This window comes from Maylandia zebra, linkage group LG2 (genome assembly GCF_041146795.1).
Source record: "Maylandia zebra isolate NMK-2024a linkage group LG2, Mzebra_GT3a, whole genome shotgun sequence".
Lineage (NCBI taxonomy): Eukaryota > Metazoa > Chordata > Actinopteri > Cichliformes > Cichlidae > Maylandia > Maylandia zebra.
The window spans coordinates 45,424,275-45,445,021 of NC_135168.1; the positions used below are offsets into that span (position 1 = coordinate 45,424,275).

The 20,747-nt window shown below is 41.3% G+C and overlaps 2 protein-coding genes across 4 annotated transcripts in view; one reads left to right on the forward strand and one right to left on the reverse strand.

Annotated features, from left to right (window-relative positions):
- The first annotated feature begins 3,030 nt into the window (after positions 1–3,030).
- On the forward strand, positions 3,031–15,360 carry LOC101472616 (uncharacterized). The gene is made up of 8 exons (XM_004545714.5): positions 3,031–3,239; positions 5,720–5,899; positions 6,270–6,458; positions 7,083–7,259; positions 8,487–8,628; positions 12,119–12,729; positions 13,415–13,556; positions 14,163–15,360. Exons 1-8 carry the CDS (start codon positions 3,144–3,146, stop codon positions 14,894–14,896), a joined length of 2,271 nt encoding a protein of 756 aa, XP_004545771.2. The 5' UTR covers positions 3,031–3,143; the 3' UTR covers positions 14,897–15,360.
- Positions 15,361–15,481: 121 nt separating this feature from the next.
- The window catches only part of drp2 (dystrophin related protein 2), a 173,368-nt gene continuing 168,102 nt past the window's right edge, over positions 15,482–20,747 (reverse strand). For 2 of the 3 annotated variants that reach the window (XM_014412662.3, XM_014412663.4), the window contains 3 exons: positions 19,302–19,422; positions 19,045–19,131; positions 15,482–18,606 (listed from right to left, as the gene is read on the reverse strand). In XM_014412662.3, the coding sequence (XP_014268148.1) occupies positions 18,587–18,606; positions 19,045–19,131; positions 19,302–19,422 (228 nt within the window). In that variant the 3' untranslated portion in view covers positions 15,482–18,586. The remainder of the gene's footprint in view (positions 18,607–19,044; positions 19,132–19,301; positions 19,423–20,747) is intronic. The other variant, XM_014412664.3, reaches the window with a different exon arrangement.

The window sequence follows — 20,747 nt, forward strand, 5'->3', positions numbered from 1 at the left end:
TACAGCCACAAACATGAATCAATTTTATTGGAATTCCACGTGAAAGACCAACACAAAGTGGTGTACACGTGAGAAGTGGAACAGAAATCATACATGATTCCAAACATTTTTTACAAATAAATAACTGAAAAGTGGGGTGTGCGTAATTATTCATAAATCACAAGATCACAAATCTTCCACTGCAGCACGTTGACAAAAGTTGTTGGAGCTGGAAGTGAAGGGAGGGTGAACACAAATATCTTCCTGTAGATCTTCACATATATATTATGTGTCTGACAACTCTCTTTTTTTTTTTAACAAAGCTGCCTGTCAGCACACCAGACTGGCCTAACTTTAACCCGTAGCAAAAGCCAATACAAGTGCAGGTTTAATACAGGCTATCTGGGACTGTGTTTAACAGAATAGTTCAAGTCTCCAAATGGATGTTTTTCGGTGTTGTGTGCACCATAAGAAATCGAGGTAAAGGCTGCATGGCCATCTCAAGGCATATTGATGTTTTTATGATAACAATTTGTAATATTATTCGGAGGCTCAACGTCTGCGGGACCATTGCTAACCTCATGAGAAACGACCACAACAGACAAAAATCAACTGAAAGATTTAACATGTTAACAAAAAGGAAGAAGAACCAAATAAAGTCAGAGTCGAAACACATATAACAAGCCGGCGAGATCAAAGCAGGTGTATGGGGAGAGACCCACGATGACCCCGCTTTTAAAAGAGAAAACAGAAAAGCTCATGTTGACAAGCCAGTATTTCTGAAAGTCATTTTACAGATGAAACATGATTAAGAGCTTTTTGGTAAGTTACATCAGCTCTGGGTTCACAGAGGGAAAACAGAATCTGAAATGAAGTTTCATGAAAAGGACACAATCTTCACTATGAAAAATGAAACCTTGCCTCCTTTTTAGTAAAAGACATGTTACGGGCTTGTGCACAAATCACATCGAACATTGCACGGCACAGTGCATCAAGTATCAAGGTGGAACATATCTATTGTCAAAGCTCGGTCTCACTTGCAGGTCATGGCTCCTCCAATCGTATAAAAGACCCAAAGTATACATTTAAAAGCTCTCCACACGGGTTGAGAAGGTGACCTTTATGTGGTGCCCTGCTATGAATCCCAGTTTTAATCCCACTGAACATCTGTTGAAAGAGCTGAACCTCTTCACTGGGAGAAGGTACCAATCAAGCCTGAGACAGGTTTGCTCAAGTAAGAGGGTGAAACTACCGGTTATGAGCAACAATAGGGGCTTGGTTTTCATCTGACTCAAGAGTGTACTACAGAATGTTATTTTAAGTGTCCTTGAAATAGATGTCCTATATATGTGCGTGAATAGTCTATCTCAGCTACAAGTTTTGTTTATTGGCTCAGAATCAGTACTATGTCACACACTTTAATGTATTTTAAGCTTAAAGAGCGTGGTAGCATGGTGGTTAGCACTGTTGCCTCACAGTAAGAAGGTCCTGAGTTCAATACCATGTGTTAATTGAAAAATCTAAATTGCCCATAGGTGTGAAAAGGTGAGTGTAAATGGTTGTCTGTCTCTCTGTGTGTTAGCCTTGTTACAGACTCGTGACCAGTCCAGGATGTACCCTGCCTCTCACCTTTAGATAGCTGGGATAGGCTCCAGTGACCCCCATGACCCTGAAAAGGAGAAGTGGATGGACGGAGTTGTTTTCTACCCTAAAGATCAAAACATTCAAGGGGCTCAAAGTGAAATGGCCACATCTTACAAGTCTCCAGGTATCATTAAAGATCAGAAATGAGCATTTACTACTCGCATTTAAAGGTTTGCGTCCAAGATGAAACCTAAAGTGATTTATGCAACATTTTACATCTTTTTACCTTTATTATGTTGTGGTGATCTTCTTTTTATGATTGCACCTGACCAGTACCCGAAGAGCTTAAATACTGCACTGGCTGTGGAAATCATTTACATCACTGTTATCTGTTTGGTAAATGGCCTGTATTTATATAGCGCTTTACTAGTCCCTAAGGACCCCAAAGCGCTTTGCATATCCAGTCATCCACCCATTCACACACACTGGTGATGGCAGCTACATTGTAGCCACAGCCACCCTGGGGCGCACTGACAGAGGTGAGGCTGCCAAACACTGGCGCCACCGGGCCCTCTGACCACCACCAGTAGGCAACACGTGAAGTGTCTTGCCCAAGGACACAACGACCGAGACTGTCCAAGCCGGGGCTCGAACCAGCAACCTTCCAATTACAAGGTGAACTCCCAACTCTTGAGCCACAATCGCCCACACCGGGGCAACTAAATAGCCATCTCTTTATATCTGCAGACTTTCCCATTGGTTGGCTTTTATCTATAAATCTCTGCTTGGACTGGTGCCTTCTTATCTGCGTTTCTATATGTGTAAAAACCTCAACCTCAACCAATACGTCATACACTCTTACAGTAATATAAAAACGTTTGTCCCCAAATTTAGAACAGAATATTGCACAGACAAGTGCAATATTTTGCACTTGTCTGTGCAAAATATTGTATTTGTTTCTTTGTTACATGTTTATGTGTTGTACTGGTTGTAATTTCCTGTGCTCTCATGGTCTCTCTTGGCAAAGAGATTTTGATCTCAATTAGACTTTTGCCCAGATAAATAAATGATAATGAAGTTAAATATAAATATAAATAAAAGTAGCAGAACAATCTAATCTAAAAAAAAAAAAGTTTGATTAACAATAAAAGTATTTAAATACTTTGGAGCCTAAGGCCAGATTTAGTTGGAAGGATGCTCTCTCTACACCCTCTGCCTCCCAGCTGAGGGACAGCTGCATCTTTAGGACATCACTGCGTCATCAGAGCACTCTTCCTCCAGAATGATCTTTACTTGTTCCAGACCGATCTCGGCCTTTCTCATCCACATGATTCAGCGGTCATCCCCGCCTCTCCCTTCTCCTTCCAACAGGGATTGCCCCCACCAATCACCGGAGTAGGCAAGGGATTAGCTCCTCAGATTAAAGTGGCCATCTCCAAACCCTGTCTAATCCTACCATCTGTCAGAGAGCAGCAAACTAGCCAAGACTCTTGCCACTAGGCTAATCAGAAAGTCAAAAGAACACAGCTAGAGGGAGAAAGACATTTCGAAAACACACTTTTCTGTTTCCCAGCGTGGCAATGGAGGAGACATACCTTCTCAACTATCCAGGTGTCAGGAAGAAAATTCTGGCAGGAGGCAGTGGACCGTTGCCTCACTTTCCACCTGGGACAAAGGTATTCTAAATTGCAGTTAACGTGATAACCTAATCGTTAGCTATTTTTAGCTGTGTGTTGCAATGCCCACTTCAATTAGATTCTGTTGAATTATTCATGAAGTTAGAAAATTTATTCTGTATCTGGCTCATGCACACAGAGCAAACATTTGGTCAACCAAATTGCAACATGTTTTTTGGCACTGTATCTTTGTTTCTGTGCTTCCACTGATCTGCTGGTTTCCGACTTTTTCCCTTCCTAGTCACATCCAGCCATATGGCACCGAGCCTGGACACTGTGACAAATATTTTCCATGACAATGCCAGCATGAATTTCCATTTACCTGTGCGCGCGTGTGTGGATGTGTGCGTTCCCTCCCCAGTGAGGTGATTCCCATTTGTTCACACAGTTATCAGACTGTTGCGATTACACGCAATCTGTCAGGCTATAAATAAGGTTACACAGATCCAACATTATTTTTAAGTCAGGGTGATGCTAAAACCTTGACGACTCTTAGATGCACGCAAAAAGATGATGTCTGAACTATATCATGTATGTCATTCAGTTTAAAAGTACTTACTGTAAATTATATTTACAAAATATACAAGAAAATAATTTTCAAGTTAAATTGGATTTTGTTTTTATTTGGAAATGACAAAGGGGGCTTTTTAGTTTTCTTGTTGTAATTCAAAACTATTTTTGTTTTAGCCACTGATTTAATGGGCTTTTAAAGCTTGCAATCAATGGAACAAATTAACATTCACTAGAAAAGGACAATCAATAGGCTTTGAGAAGATGTGGTAGATCCTTTATATTGACTGCAGGAAATTATTTAAGAAAACTTTCAAGATTTAGGTGGTGATGTAAGTATTTGCAGACAAAGATATTTTTTAAAATTATTATTTCTGTATAGTGCTGTGAAAACGTATTTCTGATATATATATAATTTTTACATATTTGTCACATTTACATGTTTCAGGTGGTCAAATTAATTTTAATATTGTTTTTAAATGATGATTCAGTTTGTCAAGAGAAAAAACGTATCCAAACCTAGGCTTATGTGGAAAAGTAATTGCCCCCTAAAACTAGAAATTGGTTGGCAGCAAGAATTGTAACCAAGCGTTTGTGACAACTGGCAATGAGTCTTTCATATCTCTGTGGAGAATTTCTGTCCCACTCTTCTTTGCAGAACTGTTGTAATTCAGCCACATTAGAGGTGTTCTGAGGTCATCTCAAAGTATGGATTTATGTCTTAACTCATTCACTGCCAGCCATTTTCAAATGGCTGGCAGTGAAACACAACAAGACTTGCACCACATTTTTGTCTCACTGCGCAATCCCTTACGTGTGCAAACCCTGCACCTCCTTGCAGGTCTACTTTTACTGCTGGTGGGCTTCAGTTCAACTTACGTTGACTGCCATTGACGTCTATAGACGTCAATGGCAGTGAATGAGTTAACTTATGGTCTCTCAAAAACCTTCATATTGTTGTTATTGAGCCATTCAGAGGTGGAATTCCTCATTGTCCTGCTGGATAACCCATGTTTGCTTGGGACAAAATGATGGCTGGACATTCTCCTTTAAGATTTTCTGAAAGAGAAAAAAATGTATGGTTCAATGAATTACAGCAAGTCATCCAGGTGCAATGGGACATAATATATTTATAAAAGTCTTCAGGATGTCTTCAGTTAAGAAGTTTTATAGCAAATGGTGAGACGAGCCTTCGTGTTCTTTCTGGTCAGCAATGGTTTTCACCTTGAAACTCTCCCATGGATGCCATTGTTCCCCCGTCTTTCTTATTGTTGAATCATGAACACTTTAACTGTGGCAAGTGAGGCCTGCAGTCCTTCAGATGTTGTTCTGGGTTCTTTTATGAGCTCCTGGATTAGTTGATGCTCTTGAAGTAATTTCTGTAGGCTGGCCACTGCTTAAAGGTTCACCTCTGTTCCAAGTTTTCTCTATTTGTGGATAATGGCTCCCATTGTGGAGTCTCAAAGCGTTAGAAATGACTTAGATGTCAGGGACTTTGTTTTTCGTCTGTTCTTACGTTTTTGGGCTCTTTTCGACTTTTTTACTTTGTCAGATTGCTTCTATTTCTCAATTCAAAAGGCAGCAGTCAGGCTGGGTGTGAAAGTGGAAAAAAAAAGTTAATCGGAACTAATTCCTGATTTAACAAGAGAGGACAATTAATTTTCCACCCAGTTAAGTTTAGATAGCTTTTACCCCTTTAATAAATAAAATCATCATCAAAACTGTATTTTATACTCAAGCAGCTTATCTTTGTCTTGTTTTGTAAACAACTTGATTTTTCATGAAATATGCAAATGTTACAAAAATGCAAAAAGCTAAGAAATCAGGGAAGGGCTAAATGTTTTTCACCACACTGTATATTAAATATTTTGTTGAAAAATCAGTGGCCACTTTATATGTCTAGTGAAGTCTCCACTGACTGTAGTTTGTGCCATTAATCTCTTGTACTCTCCCTGTTCCCACTTTCCAAGCTGGTTTTCCACTTCCAGACACTGTTGGACAACTTCGAGAGGACAGTCATTGATGACAGCCGACTAGCTGGCAGACCGGCAGAGATCTTTGTCGGAAAGATGTTTAAGATGGAAGTCTGGGAGACCCTGTTGACGTCCATGCGTGTTGGAGAGGTGGCTGAGTTCTGGTGTGATGCCATTGTGAGTTGGATTACAAACCGCACGCACACATTCTGAGATATCCGGCCCCTGAGAGGATGTAATAAGTGTTCATGACTGGGAAAGGGAAGCTTTTACTCCTCATTATAATGCACATGAATCAACGTTCTGTAGCCTCCAACATGCTCAGTAATATAAACATAAACAAAGCAATCTCTTTGTGCAATTTTTTTCTGTTTTTCCTTCTGGAGGAAAATGTAATTTGCAAGTAAAATTGTGCGACTTCTTGTGTTTTTTCTTGTACGGCTGATTGGCACGGGCTGCCAGAACCAGAGGGTTAGCATGATTAAGTGCTTCTGTGTTTTATTCTAGATGTTGCGTGCATGATTTTGTTGATGTGCTAATTTCACAGCACACAGGCTTGTACCCCATTGTGTCCAAGGGAATGAGACTGATCGCTCAAGGGAAAGACCCTCTGGAGGGTCAGAGACACATGTGCGGAATGGGAAACCTGTTCCACTATCACTCCACGGGTTTCCCGGAGCTGGATGAGCTGATGCGGACTCCTCAGCCGCTCATATTTATTATGGAGCTGCTGCAGGTAAGCATCTGTGACAGTGACAGTGAATAGCGGAAGAAGAGAATGAACAGCTTCTCCCACTTTTTAGCTTACGCTACACCAGCTTACGCTTTTCTAAAATTTACTGACAGCACTGACTAAAGTGCCTCTCTGTCTAAAACATTCAGCTTTGAAATATTATATTTTCCCAAACAAGCTTGAGACTAATTAGCGAGTCCAGTATTGCTGGCAGTGCATTAACATTATTTCTGTTTCACATCAGCTGACAAATCTTCAGCAGTGGAAAAATGTAGATACTTTATGAAATGTCTTGATGCATGCTCAATGATCCAAGTAAAGAAATTCCAAAAAGTTGATTCTATTTATCTGGACCTAGCGTTTCAGTGGGAGAAATGTTTTGCAACTCATCAAAATGACTTCTTCAGTCTCCAAAAATGGATCCTTTACCTAAGTAAAAGTTTCATTATCACAAATTGAAAGTATATAAGCAAAGTTTAAAGTTAAACAATTATTATTGCTATTGGTGGACTGAAATAACTACTAACTGTAGCTTTAAATAACTGTAATAAAATAGACAAATTTATCACGCATGCTTAGTACCTGTTTAAAATTCACTTGCATCATTTATCTTCTTCTCCTATGCAGGTAGGAGACCCCATGTCCTACCACAGAGAGTCGTGGATGATGGAAAAGGATGAAAAGCTGCAGACAGTGCCAGTTCTCCACATGCAGGGCAATGCTCTGGTCCAACAGAAGAAATACAGAGATGCTGCCAGCAAGTACAAAGAAGCTGTCCTGCTGCTAAAAACTGTCCAGTCTAGGGTGAGTGAAGAGCGGTTGGAAGAAAGGTGGGATGTAGGCAGGGTGTGTGTGTTGTTTGTGTGAATCTGTCTGTGTGTTTGTGTGGGGAGGGGCATGCAAAATGAGTACTGGGGAAGCTTGTGAATTCTGAGGTCTCTTCAGGATTTGGGGTTTTTGGGACATGCAGCTCCTTCTTTTCCAGTGGGACATTCCTGTTTTCCTGTTTTGCTCTGCTTCATGGTGTCCCTGATTACATGCAGCCGGGTGGGAGGCAGGCAGCAGAAAAAAAAAGGAGACCTGTCTTAGATAAGAGCAGAGAAGGTGGGTGGTGGGGTGTGAGGATAGCGCAATGCTCTAGGGAGAAGAAAAGTTATGTTAAAGTGAACACACAACAGTTTTAGACATATTTGAAGGTTTCATGTTGTGGCTTACAGATAGCTGGCCTTAAACGCTTGGTAAAGTAAAAATGATAATTAAATGTACTGAATTCTTATAATTATTAAAACAGCAAAACAAGAGACACTCACAGACACAGACTTGACACTGAGACATGACTAACTGGGGAAACGCAAGGGAAGCACGAACCCGGAGCACAGAGACAAGAGTAACAAACTGATAAACATGGAAGAAGAATGACCACGGAGACAGAACTAAACATACACGATAGACTACGCAGGGAGGCACAAATGAGAACAGACTAAATGAACAACAACACACAACAGAAATACAAATGATTAAACCAGGAAGAACGAAACTAAACAATAGTAAAACGAGAACATAAGAAAACTAGAAACACCGTGACAATCTCTCAGAGAGCTGAAAATGACTGTTCAGTGATGTTCCCCATCCAACCTGATGGAGCTTGAGAGATCCTGCAGGGAAGAACTACCCAAAAAGAGGAGTGTCAAGCTACTCAACAGGACCTGAGGCTGTATCTGCTGCCAAAGGCGCTTCAACAAAGTATTGAGCAAAGGCTGTGAATACTTATGTGCATTTTGTATTTTTGTTTTTTATTTTTAATAAACTTGCAAGAATTTCAAGTAAAGGTTTTCCCTTTGTCGTTATGAGTTATTGTGTGTAGAATTTTTAGGTGAGAAATAAATTCAATTGATTTTTGAATAAGGCTGTAACATGACAAAATGTGGAACAAGTGGAGAACTGAGAATACTTTTCATGTGCACCGTATAACTACTAAGCAAGTGTTGAATGAACATGTTGTTTTTCTTTTAAATCTGCATTCTTGTGTAGGAGATGCCAGGTGATATAGACTACATTAACCTAGGTCGAATGATTGTCCCCCTGGAGCTGAACTACTGCCAGTGTATGCTGGAGCTGGAGGAGTACTATGAAGTCATAGAGCACATGGATGAGCTGCTGCAGAAACACAAAGGTAAAGAAACATGCTGGAGAAAGAAGAATTGTGAGGGTTTATTCTGATTATTCTCATCATTTCTGGTTAAGAAACATCTTTAATTTGACTTTTTTCAGGAGAATCAACAGGGCACACTTTTATATATTTCCTGTCACCTAGATTCACATTTGCACGGTTGCATCAGCAAGCTTAATCCTGTGCACAGAAGTAGTTCAGCAGTGCACGGCTGTTATTCACTCTTTCCCTCCAGAGATTTGAACCAGCAATGATACCATATGCTCATAGTTCTCTAACCTCCAGGGTACTGCTGTGCCCAAACTTTGAAAGGGGGAGGGATAAGCTCCAATTCTTGCTATCATCAGCCTTTGTTAGCTGGGCTAGCATAATTTACGCATGAGAGCCATTACTATTTAAAATGATTCCAAATCTTTTATTCTTTCCAGAGCTGTAAAAATAAAGAAATCTTACATTTGACAGAAATCTTTTTCTATTTTTAAGACTTTAGAGCTGTTTTTGCGTATACATGTCAGTGAAGAGGTTTGTTTTCTTTATAAAAATTCTACCTGCAAGTCTAAGTGTCATTCATGCAAAGTGATTCAGAGCAAGCTTGACCAGAATATCCTCGAGAATGTCCTATAACATCGACATAACTGCACGCATTATTGTATTCTTGACTTTTCTAGAAATAATTAACATTTTCGTTTGTAACTGACTTATAGGAATTTTGACATTTTGATACATTTGGCTATTTGCTTTCTTGACAAGACAGAGGAAGATTGATGCCACTCTGATGCATGAATTTTAAATCTGAAGGAAACCCAGATGGCCTTCACATAGATCCCTCCTGGTGTTATTTTTTTAGTCTCATAAACTAAGTTGGGATAATATCAATTCACTCTTTATAACCGTCATCATTATCAGTTTAATTTGCACCTCTCGATTCAGGCTTAACAAAAACAGTCATTTCAAAATCTTGTAAAAAGCTGCCAGGTGAGAATCTGATGCCTGCACTGGTTTTACTGCATGTTGCAACTGTTTCTTGTTAATGACAATTTTAAAGCTGCAGCAGTCCCGGGAATTGCAGTGTCATACCCATGGCTGCTCAAAATCCTAGAGGAGCCTCTTATGCTGGCACAGCCTTCACTTCAGAGCCTCATGAATTATGCCCATGTTGAGGCAGTCTTTATTTTACTCTCTTCTCCCCAGTCTGGGGTTTCCACTTCCCCAGTGTTGTGTATTTGACTTTTGCATTATTTGTGATGTGGGGCTATAAATCTGTTTATCACATTATGGTGACTTACCTTTCCTTTAAGGACAAAAAAAGTACTCATGGTGTAAGGAGAAGACTAGGTTGTAAGGAAAAGATACTGTAAGTCTTTTGGAAAGTAGTGTATGCAATGTAATGTCTTTTGAAATGATGCAAACACAACACTATGTGGGGCAATAGAAGGAGATGTGTAAACTGAGCACAAAAGTTTAGCATGGATATGGTGGGCAGGATTTTCTGGGCTTCCCGACCCAGTTTGAGCACTTGTCACAAAGCTGCAGGGCTCTTTATGAAGCTTAGAAGCATGTAGCCCCCACACAAGCATTGATACACCTTCTTCTACTCTTCTCCTCTCTTATTGTCCTCAGTTTCATTTCTCCAGTCCTTTTCTAGCTGTGTCTTAGTTTCATTTCACACTTCCGTCTCCTTTTGCTCACCACTCTGCTTGCATTCTTCGTGCTGTTGTTGTTCCTCCTGTCATCAGTATCACGTTGTCTGCATGAGTTCCTGTCAGCCACTCGGCTGCTGATTCATCCCTTCAACCCATTTGTTCTTTAGAAAAGGATCACTGCACTGTCTCTGCTTTGCCAGAGGCGACAGTGAAATCTGTTTAACTGCTGGCTGAACGAAGATTTAGCGTAGAGGGAAATTAAATGCAGAGAAACAGGAAAATTCAATTATATGTGTCTATCTAAACTAAACACAAACAGGGGCATTGCAATGTGTTCGCATGGTGTTTCCACATGTCTGCACTTTCCAATTTGGGAAATGCAGTTATTCACTTTGTGGTCTTTAATTAAATGCTTGAAAAAAAAGCACAGGAGGAAAAACCCAGTGTTCAATTTGTAAAGCAGGAGATATGCTGTACAGTGAGGCTGCTGCTCTGCTGGGTCAGGGGAGAGAAAAATTCCTGGAAAACACACACACACACACACACACACACACACACACACACACACACACACACACACACACACACACACACACAACCTCAAGCATAGAAAACAAAGACTAGGTGCTAGGTTTTAAAAACTAAACAAAACAAATAATTTAGGCAATTTAATACTCGCTGGGAAGCTTTTAGTGCACTTATAGTAAGGTCTCATAATGATGCTTTGTAAGTCTGAGATTTTTAGGTGTACTCAGTCTAGAGAATATCAAAGGAGAGTAAAATAACAGGCCTGTGTTTACACTTCCATGCCTATTTGTCCTTTTAGATATTACGTGGATGATTATTTTCCCCTAAAGTACAACAATTTTCAGCATCTTGACATCCTCCTAACATGGCAATGCTGCACAGCAGCAGCTACACTGAGCTTAAATGAAATAAGTCTACACTGACAACATTAGCTTTCACGCTACCAAACTCTTAGACCCACCAAGATTGGATTCCGCTGTTTGCTATTTATGAAACACTGCCTCAACACACAAGATTGAAGCATTTCGTAAATTACACAAGGTCAGCCTCACATGGAGCATGACACTCTGAAAAAGACTGAAAGAGAAGTTTAACATATAAGTATCAAATGTTAAAACTATTAGTGTTATAAAAAGAACAACTTACAAGGGTGCAAAGGATGAGCAGCAAATGCGCAGTACATTCTGAATCTCTGTTTTTGAGTTTGTCATTGGAACACTGCAGTTCTGGGGAAGCCATACTGACTTTCAAAAATATGATTTTCATAGACGAGGTTCTTTAAATAAAACGTACAGCCAGCTAGTTTAGCACAAACACTCTAATAAGGGGGAAACATTTAGCCTGACTCGATTCAAAGGTCACTCCACAGTCATTTCTAAAGCTACCTAATTAATGCGCTGTATTTTGGTTGTTTGATCTAATAAAACTACATTTTTTAGTCTTTTTTCTCACAAATACACAATGGGGTTGTTAGTGAGCTGTAGAAGTGGATGGGGCAGAGCCAAGCTTGCTGTTTTTCTCTGTTTCTAGTCTTTGTATGAAGCTCAGCTAACCCACTAGATGTAGCTTCAGCTTTTCATTAGTTGCACCATATCTCATTCAACTCTGGAAAGCAAATAAGCTTTCCAGAATTATTTTTTTTTTAGGGTTTATTAGAGTTTTGCAGATTTAGTTTAGATGAGAACTAACAGGTCACACCTACTCTCTGTCCTAAAAGCTTATAAATAGCCACCTGTGCTTCAACGTGCATATCAGATTGATTTACGTTTTTTTGCAGTTATTATTTCACTGTGTTGTTGTTTCTTGCCTTTTCTGTTTCGTAGACTGTGTCAAAGGCTACTACAAAAGAGCCAAAGCCCACACTGCTGTGTGGAATGAAAAGGAGGCCCGGAGAGACTTCAACATGGTGGCTCAACTTGACATCACTTTGGCGTCCCTCATCCATCGAGAGCTGAAGGCCCTGTCGGAGCGCATGAAGGAGAAATATTGGGAGGAGAAGGAGCAATACTGGAACAAGCTAGAGAAAAATGAAAACGCAAAAGAAGTGGGGGAGGCAGAGAGGAATGATGAGGAGGAGGAGAAGCAGACAGGAGAGATAGAAGAGGGAAAACAAGAACATCTCGAAAGTGTGACAACAGCGGCAAATGATAAAGTGGGAGGTGGTTCCAAAGAATCTCCCCCTGAATATGCAGAAGTTCACAAAGAGAACCTCGGGGAAAATAAGGTTGCACTGACTGAGGGAACAGTTACCAAAGAAGAAGCAGTGAATTTAAACACTTGCAATAAAACAGAAGGCAAGGACTGGCAGCAGATGTTACGACTGGTCATGTTGCTGCAGAATGAGGGGAATTTCCTCATTAAAGAGAACCACTTTCAAGAAGCTTCTGGAAAGTTCAAGGAGGCTATAGAATATGTGGACTGCCTTCAAAATAAAGTAAGTAATTGGTGATTAAGTGAGGGTTTGTAAAAGCGTTCAAGTAATTGTGTTGTCTTTTCCAGGCAATTGAATGTAAAATAGAGCTTTTTGTTGCGATGACAGTACCCAGATGGACATACCACATTAACAGCCACCGGTTCAATCCACTCAGTGTGATGAATAGTCGAACATGCCAGAGAGTAGTCTTGCTAAAGGACCGCGACTCACTGTGGCTTGTAAACTGTAATCATCTGTCATTGTTGCTTTTTTACTGAAGAGCAGCTGTGGCATTGTAGGTACGCTGGCAAAGTGAAGAGCAGAGAAAGTGCTCTGAAAATAACAGCTATCCACAGAGATATCACTGTCACACTGCTTGCCTGCTCTTCTTTTCTCTTTCTTAAACTCTCCTTTCTGCCACACCTCTGTGTCTAACTCCCTCATGCCTTTCACACACAACAAACTCTCCGCTGTCCTCAACCCACCCACTTCCATCTTTATTTCTCCTCATTCTAAATTCCTCTGCCTCCTCCCGGTATCATTTTCCACATCCGAGCTTTTTCGTCGTGCCTCCCAACGCTTTATATATTTGCCCCTACCTTTGTTTCATCTTTTCAACATTTCTCTCGCCATCTATCACTACCACCTCCTTTGCCCTCACCCTCCCACCTACCCGGCTTTCATGTCCACTCTCTTTTCTCTGCAGGTGGATCAACAGGGTGAGGACTGGGATTCGCTGGAGAAAGTGCGTCTTCCTTTGACTCTTAATTTCAGCCAGTGCATGCTGGAGCTAAAACAATACCAGCAAGTTGTGGAGCTCAACACCAAGCTGCTGAAGAAACACAAAGGTAATATTAGAGTGAAAATTGAGTTTGGTATAGAAATAGATACTTGAGTATATAAATATACGCCGGTTTAGTGCGTACAGAAAAAAAAAAAACAACCCCAAAAAACCTATCATTTTTAAGCTAAAAAATTTCAAGTTCTCCTGCCAGCCCTCAGCAAACACTCGCCTTCACAGTGCAACAAGCCTTGATCTTTGTGTTTACCAGGGAAAGAAGAAAGCAAACATTCACAACCGCAAAGCTGTGTCTATCTTTTGTTCCCTCAGCTCCCACCCATGGACATCACAGTCAAAAATGAATTCATTGTTTTCTTTTTGTTTGTGCTATGATGAATTATTAACAGTTAGGGCGATCTGAAAAGGTTGTTTTATGCGTTTCTTTCCCGTTCATTTACTCCTCTCGTGCGTTCACCTCCTACTACATCTCCTGTCTCACCGCTGGCATTCAGTGTAGTTAACTCCTGTGGTATTCATTTTATCTTCAACTTTTACGGCTTTCCAGTTTTACTCTTGCCGGCCTACCAATCATTCTTACCTCCTGTTGCCTCTTGTGGTGTTTACGAGTCAATAGTATTGCCATTTATACTTATTCGCTCTCTTTTCTCAATAGGTAATTTCAAGGCAGTGTACCAGAGGGCTCGGGCTCATGCTGCTTTGTGCAATGAGGATGAAGCTCGAAGAGACTTTGATACGGTGGAGAAACTGGACCAGAAGTTTAAACCCTTTGTGCAGCAGGAACTGAGGAAGCTGGGCCAGAGCATGCGTTCTATGCATGCCAGTCAGAACAAGACTTACTGGGATACAACACAGGAGAAGTGGGAGCCTGGTGGGACCAAGCCCACGAGTGCAGCCAGAAAGAAGAACGTCAAATTTCCTCCAAAAGCCACAGAAGGAAAAGCTAAAGCAGATATTAATGTAGATAAGAAGACTGAAGACACTAAGAGCCAGGAGATGGAAAGCTCAGAGAAATGCACCCCTGTCGAGACAGAGGGGGTGGATGGTGCAGAAACAGGGAAAAATCCAGATGTGAAAGCAGAGCAGGGTAATAAAGAGCCAGAGCGTGGGAGAGCGAGTGGAGAGGGGTTAGATAATGAAAGTATAGAGAAGGCCGTGGTTCATGAAGCTGGGCTGGGTGTACCAGATAATCAAGCAATAGATAAAGATAGAGATCCTGCGCCCGCCAGCTCCGGCAAAGATAATGCAGCGAGCAAGAGATCAGTGCGCGATAAGGCGAGAAAGAAGGTAAAATGTCAATCAAGTGCTGCACCACAGCCAAAGAGAACAAACTCAGGGAACAAAGCCAACAGGGCTAAAACAGAAAAGGGTGGCACTGCATCAGAATAGACCAATGAGCCGTTTTTTCTGCGCTGAAGCAAAGGTTTAAGGTAGAAGTCGAGGGCAGACTGAATAACAGAGTCAGAAAAAAAATGACAAGCACACAAGCCTCACAATGGGACATACACAAATCCAAATATAAACACAAAAAGAAAAATTAATATAAAACAGCCTGTATTTGGCACCATTCTGAGTTAACTTTCATTATTCAAATCTCAAAGGGATAACTGCAGTCACATGAAATAAACAAAAAAAACAATAACACGAGCAGACAAGGAGTTTGCCAAATACAAACTTTTATTTCTGTACACAAAGAGTAGAAAGCAGCCAGTAACCCACTTGTTATTACAGTAAAAAGCCTTTCTTCAGAAACCCTTTTTTTTTTTAATACAGATTAAAAACTCCAGAGAAAAGACGAAAAGAAGTGTTTTGAGTTCTGGACAATAAAACAGGAAATCAAAAGTGTTAAAGAAGTCAAACATTATGATTAATGAGGTATATTAATGGTGATTTAAAAGAACACACAAAGAAGAAAAGAAACCTCATTTCATCAGAAAAAAACCCGAGTGTGTTAGAGTAACAAACTTATATATGTTGCGTGACATACAAGCGCATGTGTCCTTGTTACATATTTAGATGCGTGTTGGTAAACACAGGAGGGAGGGTCTGACACTGAGGCGGCAGATTAATGACAGGGCCCGTGGAGCATGTTGGCAAGCTACATGCAGTAACAGAAGTCTGAGCAGTGATAGCGGTGTCCTCTGGGGGTGACTCCGGCTTATGTAGAGAACCTTTTTTCACCCGGCTTCAGTCATGCCACAGGGAGCAGTGTGTGTTAGTGTGTGTGGGGCAAAACAGGAAGCCACTAGGAGTAAAGAAATGTGCACACGGATGAGACCTCAGATGATCACACAGTCACACATCATCATTTATTTGGATGGCGGTGTCGAGCAGCAGCAGAGTGAAATGTCGGGACAAACTGTGAATTGCAATGTAACCCTGTAGTATAACTACCTAGTCTATGTGCGTATATGTTTGTGTCATTCTTTCGCCACTATATGGTGTTAAAATAAACATGACAACTGTTGATGTGCAGTCCTACTGGGGGGGTTGTCTCCCCTTCTTTTTCACAACCTGTCACTGCGCCATCATCTTGTGTACCCACATAGAAACGTATGGAGCAACTGAGAGCAATGGATAATCATCACTGTGTAATGAGATGTGTAAATACCAATAGATAAATGTCTATGAATAAACATCGCTTGTCATGGCTTTTTTTTTTTCTCCCACGAGCTGTGCAGCTGCTCTTTGTTCTGAGTTGCGAGAGCTTTAACAAAACAAATTCTCAAGCAGTGCTGATGCAGAGATGGGTTCAACAAATAGTAATGACTATCTTCAGCAGCTTAACAGTGGCAGGCTTCAGTGGAGGTGGACGTGAAGAAAAGGAGAGCTGTGTTTGGGAACCAAGGGCCTCTCTTGCTTCCCTTAAGGCTATTAGCATTTGTATTATGAATGGCACATCACGTTTCCAACTTGCAAACCTGTGGAGCTTTGTCCTTGGGGGCAGTTCCCTAGCAACGGTATCAAAACTAACAGGCAACGAGTGCTGAGGAGGATGGTGTCAAATGTGAGTGCTATGTGCCTGGAGGAAGATCCCATAATGAATGCAGCACATGGGTTTTAAACTCATGTATGTGGGGTCAGAATGATATTTTTAAAGTTTAGCATGGATTCTTCAATGTATATGAGAATGGGGTGGTTTGAGTACGGAGAAACACACAGAACCACAGCTTCATTGTTTCAGGCAAACTTTAGTCCTGCTTCTGGAGATTTTGCTGTGGCAGGCACATCAAAGTGGATCTCTCCCACCAGCCCTCAAGCAATAAATGGATTGTTTTTTTTATGCCTTTCCTCTCTTGTCTCTTAGATCTTTACTCCCTCCAAGCATACCCGGCACCATGGGTTCACTCATACAAGCCTTATTTAACCGGTTTCACCCTATGGATGCTCACATGCTGTGATCCACACTTTTCCATTCCAGCTGTCACTTCCAATCAACCACAGGTCTGTCCGGGACTGACAGACACTAGTGCACAAACACACTCCTGACGCAACCTCCTTCCCTGAATTTAAAGCATAATGAAAAAAGAAAGAAAACGTGGAGAAAGACTAACTCTTGTCTTTTATGGATTCAGCTCGGTTTTAAGGCATTAATTGACTGTGCTATGTTTAGAACAAAATGCACCCTATGAGCTTGATACGATGAGGGTGAAACTATATCAACGACACATCCTTTTGTAAATCTAAAAGCAATTAAGTATGCATTAACATGAGGGGAAATGACACATGCAGAGTCAGTAGCTACTGTTCTTTTCAAATCTACATGGAATGAAGGGATTATTAAGAACGGAGCTGGTGTGGGACTGAGTTATCTTGGTGTGCCTTATACCCCCCCTGTAGTTTTTGAATTAGCATATCGAGGGGTGGGGGAGCTTTAACTTTTAGGAGCTCCTTCCTTCTGTCTGCACATAGCAGGAGAACCCTAAGATCTCAGAGCAGTGGCATGCATGCTGATATTTATCAACAGACATTTCCTAAACAAAACACAATCCCATTCACAAAACAAATTGGCTTACCACTGAGAACTTGTTTATATCCTTCAAGATGAAATAGATCTCCATTTTTATGAAATTGGCCTATGGTGTATTTCTGGCGATACATCACAGCACATGTTATCGATCATGCAGGGAGCCATTTGGTTATTTGTGCATAATGTGGGTGGATGCGTGGGGGCTATTGCAAATAGGGGTGCGTGTGTAGCAGCATACGTGTGTGCACATACACTGAGTGCAGTTAGTGCTCTATGGGTGTAAAGGGCTCACTTAGGAGAGGCAAGCAATGAGTGCGACAAGCAGTGAGACAGGATTAGAGGAACACAGTGTGTGCATACAGAGGCGCTGTGCTAGCGGGCACTTTGGCTGTCTCAAATAAGTCATGGATTTAACTGATAATGTGTCATTCTGAAAAAGTAAATAAGCCCGTTGTGGGTGCTGTCAGCTCCTTGACAGTCTGCACCACGCAGCCACATAAAATGTCGTCAGCCCAGCCCTGATCTAGCTTACACGGTTAAGCTTTAGCTCACCTCCTTGTTTCAAAATACAAAAATAACAACCATGACAACACATTCAGGAGGGGGGGGAAACACACACTGAAGATACAGGCATTTTGATAGAAACAATGGATGTCCTTCCTTTTCCCTTTTTGCATTTTTTTGAGGTTCTTTTCACGGAAGGTCTGATTTGTGCTGCAGACTGATATAAAGCTTCCCACCTCTGAATGACTACACAAATACTGGTAAACACAGTGTCTTGGCTGGGCATTTTCCATCACTTTAGTCTCTCCCTGACCTGCTGCTAACATTAGTTTCCTTTGGCTCGTTAACATGGTGTCAGGCTGCGCCACTGAAGCTATGAAGCACAGCCTGGCCAAAAGGACATCAGCGTGAGCCTTTAGCAGTTTGCATGAAAAAGGCTTTTAGTGCACAAAATTCCAGTAGAGGGTTAGCTCTAAGTATCATTGCCGCTGCAGTGGTCACATGGCCTGGTGTACTGTGGCCTGACCTCAGCTGCATAGAGCTCCTCCCTCTGCCATCAGGCATTCTTTCAGGCTTTCTTTCTGCTCCTCCAGGCACACTCAGGGTTAGATGTGTGATGTGGTGCCTGAAATTAGGATATAAAAGAGAATTTAAAGAAAAGAAAAGGGTTAACAAGTTTAGGAGCACATGCAAAGGACCAAGGAAATGTTCTTGGTTATAACTAAGAAGGCTATAATTATTATAATCCCTTCCTTTGTTCAAATTGCAGGCTTTGGATTGCCCAGCAAATTGCATTTTAAATGCAGTGGGGCACTGTGGCAAAGTGTGTGACAGTGACACGCTCTGTCTTTCTCTGCTGCAGTCGCCCTCTTATCTTACTTCTCCTCTCTGCCATTCAATCTTTCCATCCCTACCCCCTCCCCTTCTATCGATCCACACTAGTACATATTTGCTCTCCTCTCCATCTCTCATGGTCCCAAGGGCCATGGGGGGAGCAAAGAAGCTGTCTCTGAAGTGTGGAGTGCTACAGCAGCAAAGATCCATGTAGCCGAAACAAACTCACCAGGTTCTGAAGGGAAGACGTTTCTCAGCTGCTCAATGACCTCCTGGAGCTGCAGCACCGTGTCCTGCTCATGCTCCAAATCATCTCCTGCCACACACACACACACACACACACACACACACACACACACACACACACACACACACGGATTCAAGCCGCCACAGAAAATGTTACTTCTCAGTGAAAAGATAAAGTTTTACATTTAGCATGCATGCATATGTCAAGCCCTCATCTTAGCCTGGCTGCATGCCACTGACCTGCTGCTTCAGTGTCTGTAGTCTCTCTGCTAGCTGGCTCCCCATGGTGTCCTCCTCCAGACACAGGAGAAGACAGGGTTGATGGTTCTGATCCATTGGCCTCTGAATCATCTTTGGGCTGCTTTTGGGAGAGACTTATTACCATTCTTTCTAAATAACCCCTCATATCTATCATATTTCAGACAGAGTCATTTTGCCTTTCAGATAGCAATGAATGTGATGTTTAATGGCAGCCGGCAGTCCTCAAATGAGAACTCAGAGAAAAAATATTTAAAAAGGCAATTTTGCCCAACAGCTGTTCATCAGGTTACTGTGATTTGTGCTTTGATAGGTAGGTAAAAGCCAAAGGGAGTTGCACTGCACAGACAAGCATTGCAGAAAACAGACTGACACCACAATGGATGCCTCAATTCAGAATCAAAGGGGGATAGTGTAACTCTCGAAGATCTTATATGCAACATTCCCATGGTTCGTATTGTTTTTAGCAACACTGTGGCAATACTCCAGAGGTGAGTAAGTTCAGTAGCTGCTGCAAAACAGGAGTCTCTGTAGAGACTGGGAGGGATTCATACATATACTTCTAGAGACTACAGACTGCAGATTCTACAGATTTTATTTTCTGAGGAAATGAAACTGTGATATAGGTCCACAGAGAAAAGAATTCAAATAGCTTTTTTCCCTCCCTTTATGTTTTTAACCCAGGAATATGTGCCTCTTGCTCTCTTTAACCTGAAGATGCAGATCCCGTTCTTGTTCTTTCTCCTACTGTCATTTATTCCCTTCATTTTCTCTTTATTCTGTGGCCTGAGTGTGCAGTTTAGATACTCCCACTAACAACAATTTACACATTGCCATTATAGTAACCAGTAACTGTGAGTGTCAGCTCCCACTCGCCTATCTCTTTGCCACACCTTTCCTTTACACCGCAGTAAATCCTTTTATATGATGCTCCAGAGTGTATTAAGGCTTATCCTCTTTCTTAACTCCTTCCATACTGTACTTCTTTGTACTCCCATTCCTTCTTTTAAATGAACACTGTGTGCCTTTTTGTACTTTTATAAGTGTATTTCAAGAACTTTGCTATCTGTGCTGTCTGTGAGGAATACAAATATTGAAAACTGGTGAGGTTAAATTTCCCTCTGTGCCCCTTTTTTTAAACTGCAGCTACAGAAATCTGCAAGAACTATACAGTGCTGTGCCAAAATATTTGTCCTCTATCCAAAATATCCAAACCTACCTAATTGTCCCCTAAACCTAATAACTGGTTGTGCCACTCTTGGCAGCAAGAACTGCAATCAAGTGCTGGTGATACCTGGCAATGAGTCTTTCACATCGCTGCAAACCACTCGTCTTTGCAGATTTGTTTTAATTCACACACGCTGGAGGATTTTCAAGCATGAACGGCCTGTTTGAGATCATGCCAAACATCTTAGTCTGATTTAAGTT

Coding starts and splice junctions, on each gene's coding strand:
- LOC101472616 (XM_004545714.5), top strand. CDS start 3,144: ATGGAGGAGACATACCTTCTCAACTATCCAGGTGTCAGGAAGAAAATT. Junction 8,629..12,118: donor GCTGCTGCAGAAACACAAAG/GTAAAGAAACAT, acceptor TCTGTTTCGTAG/ACTGTGTCAAAGGCTACTAC. Junction 12,730..13,414: donor TGGACTGCCTTCAAAATAAA/GTAAGTAATTGG, acceptor TTTTCTCTGCAG/GTGGATCAACAGGGTGAGGA.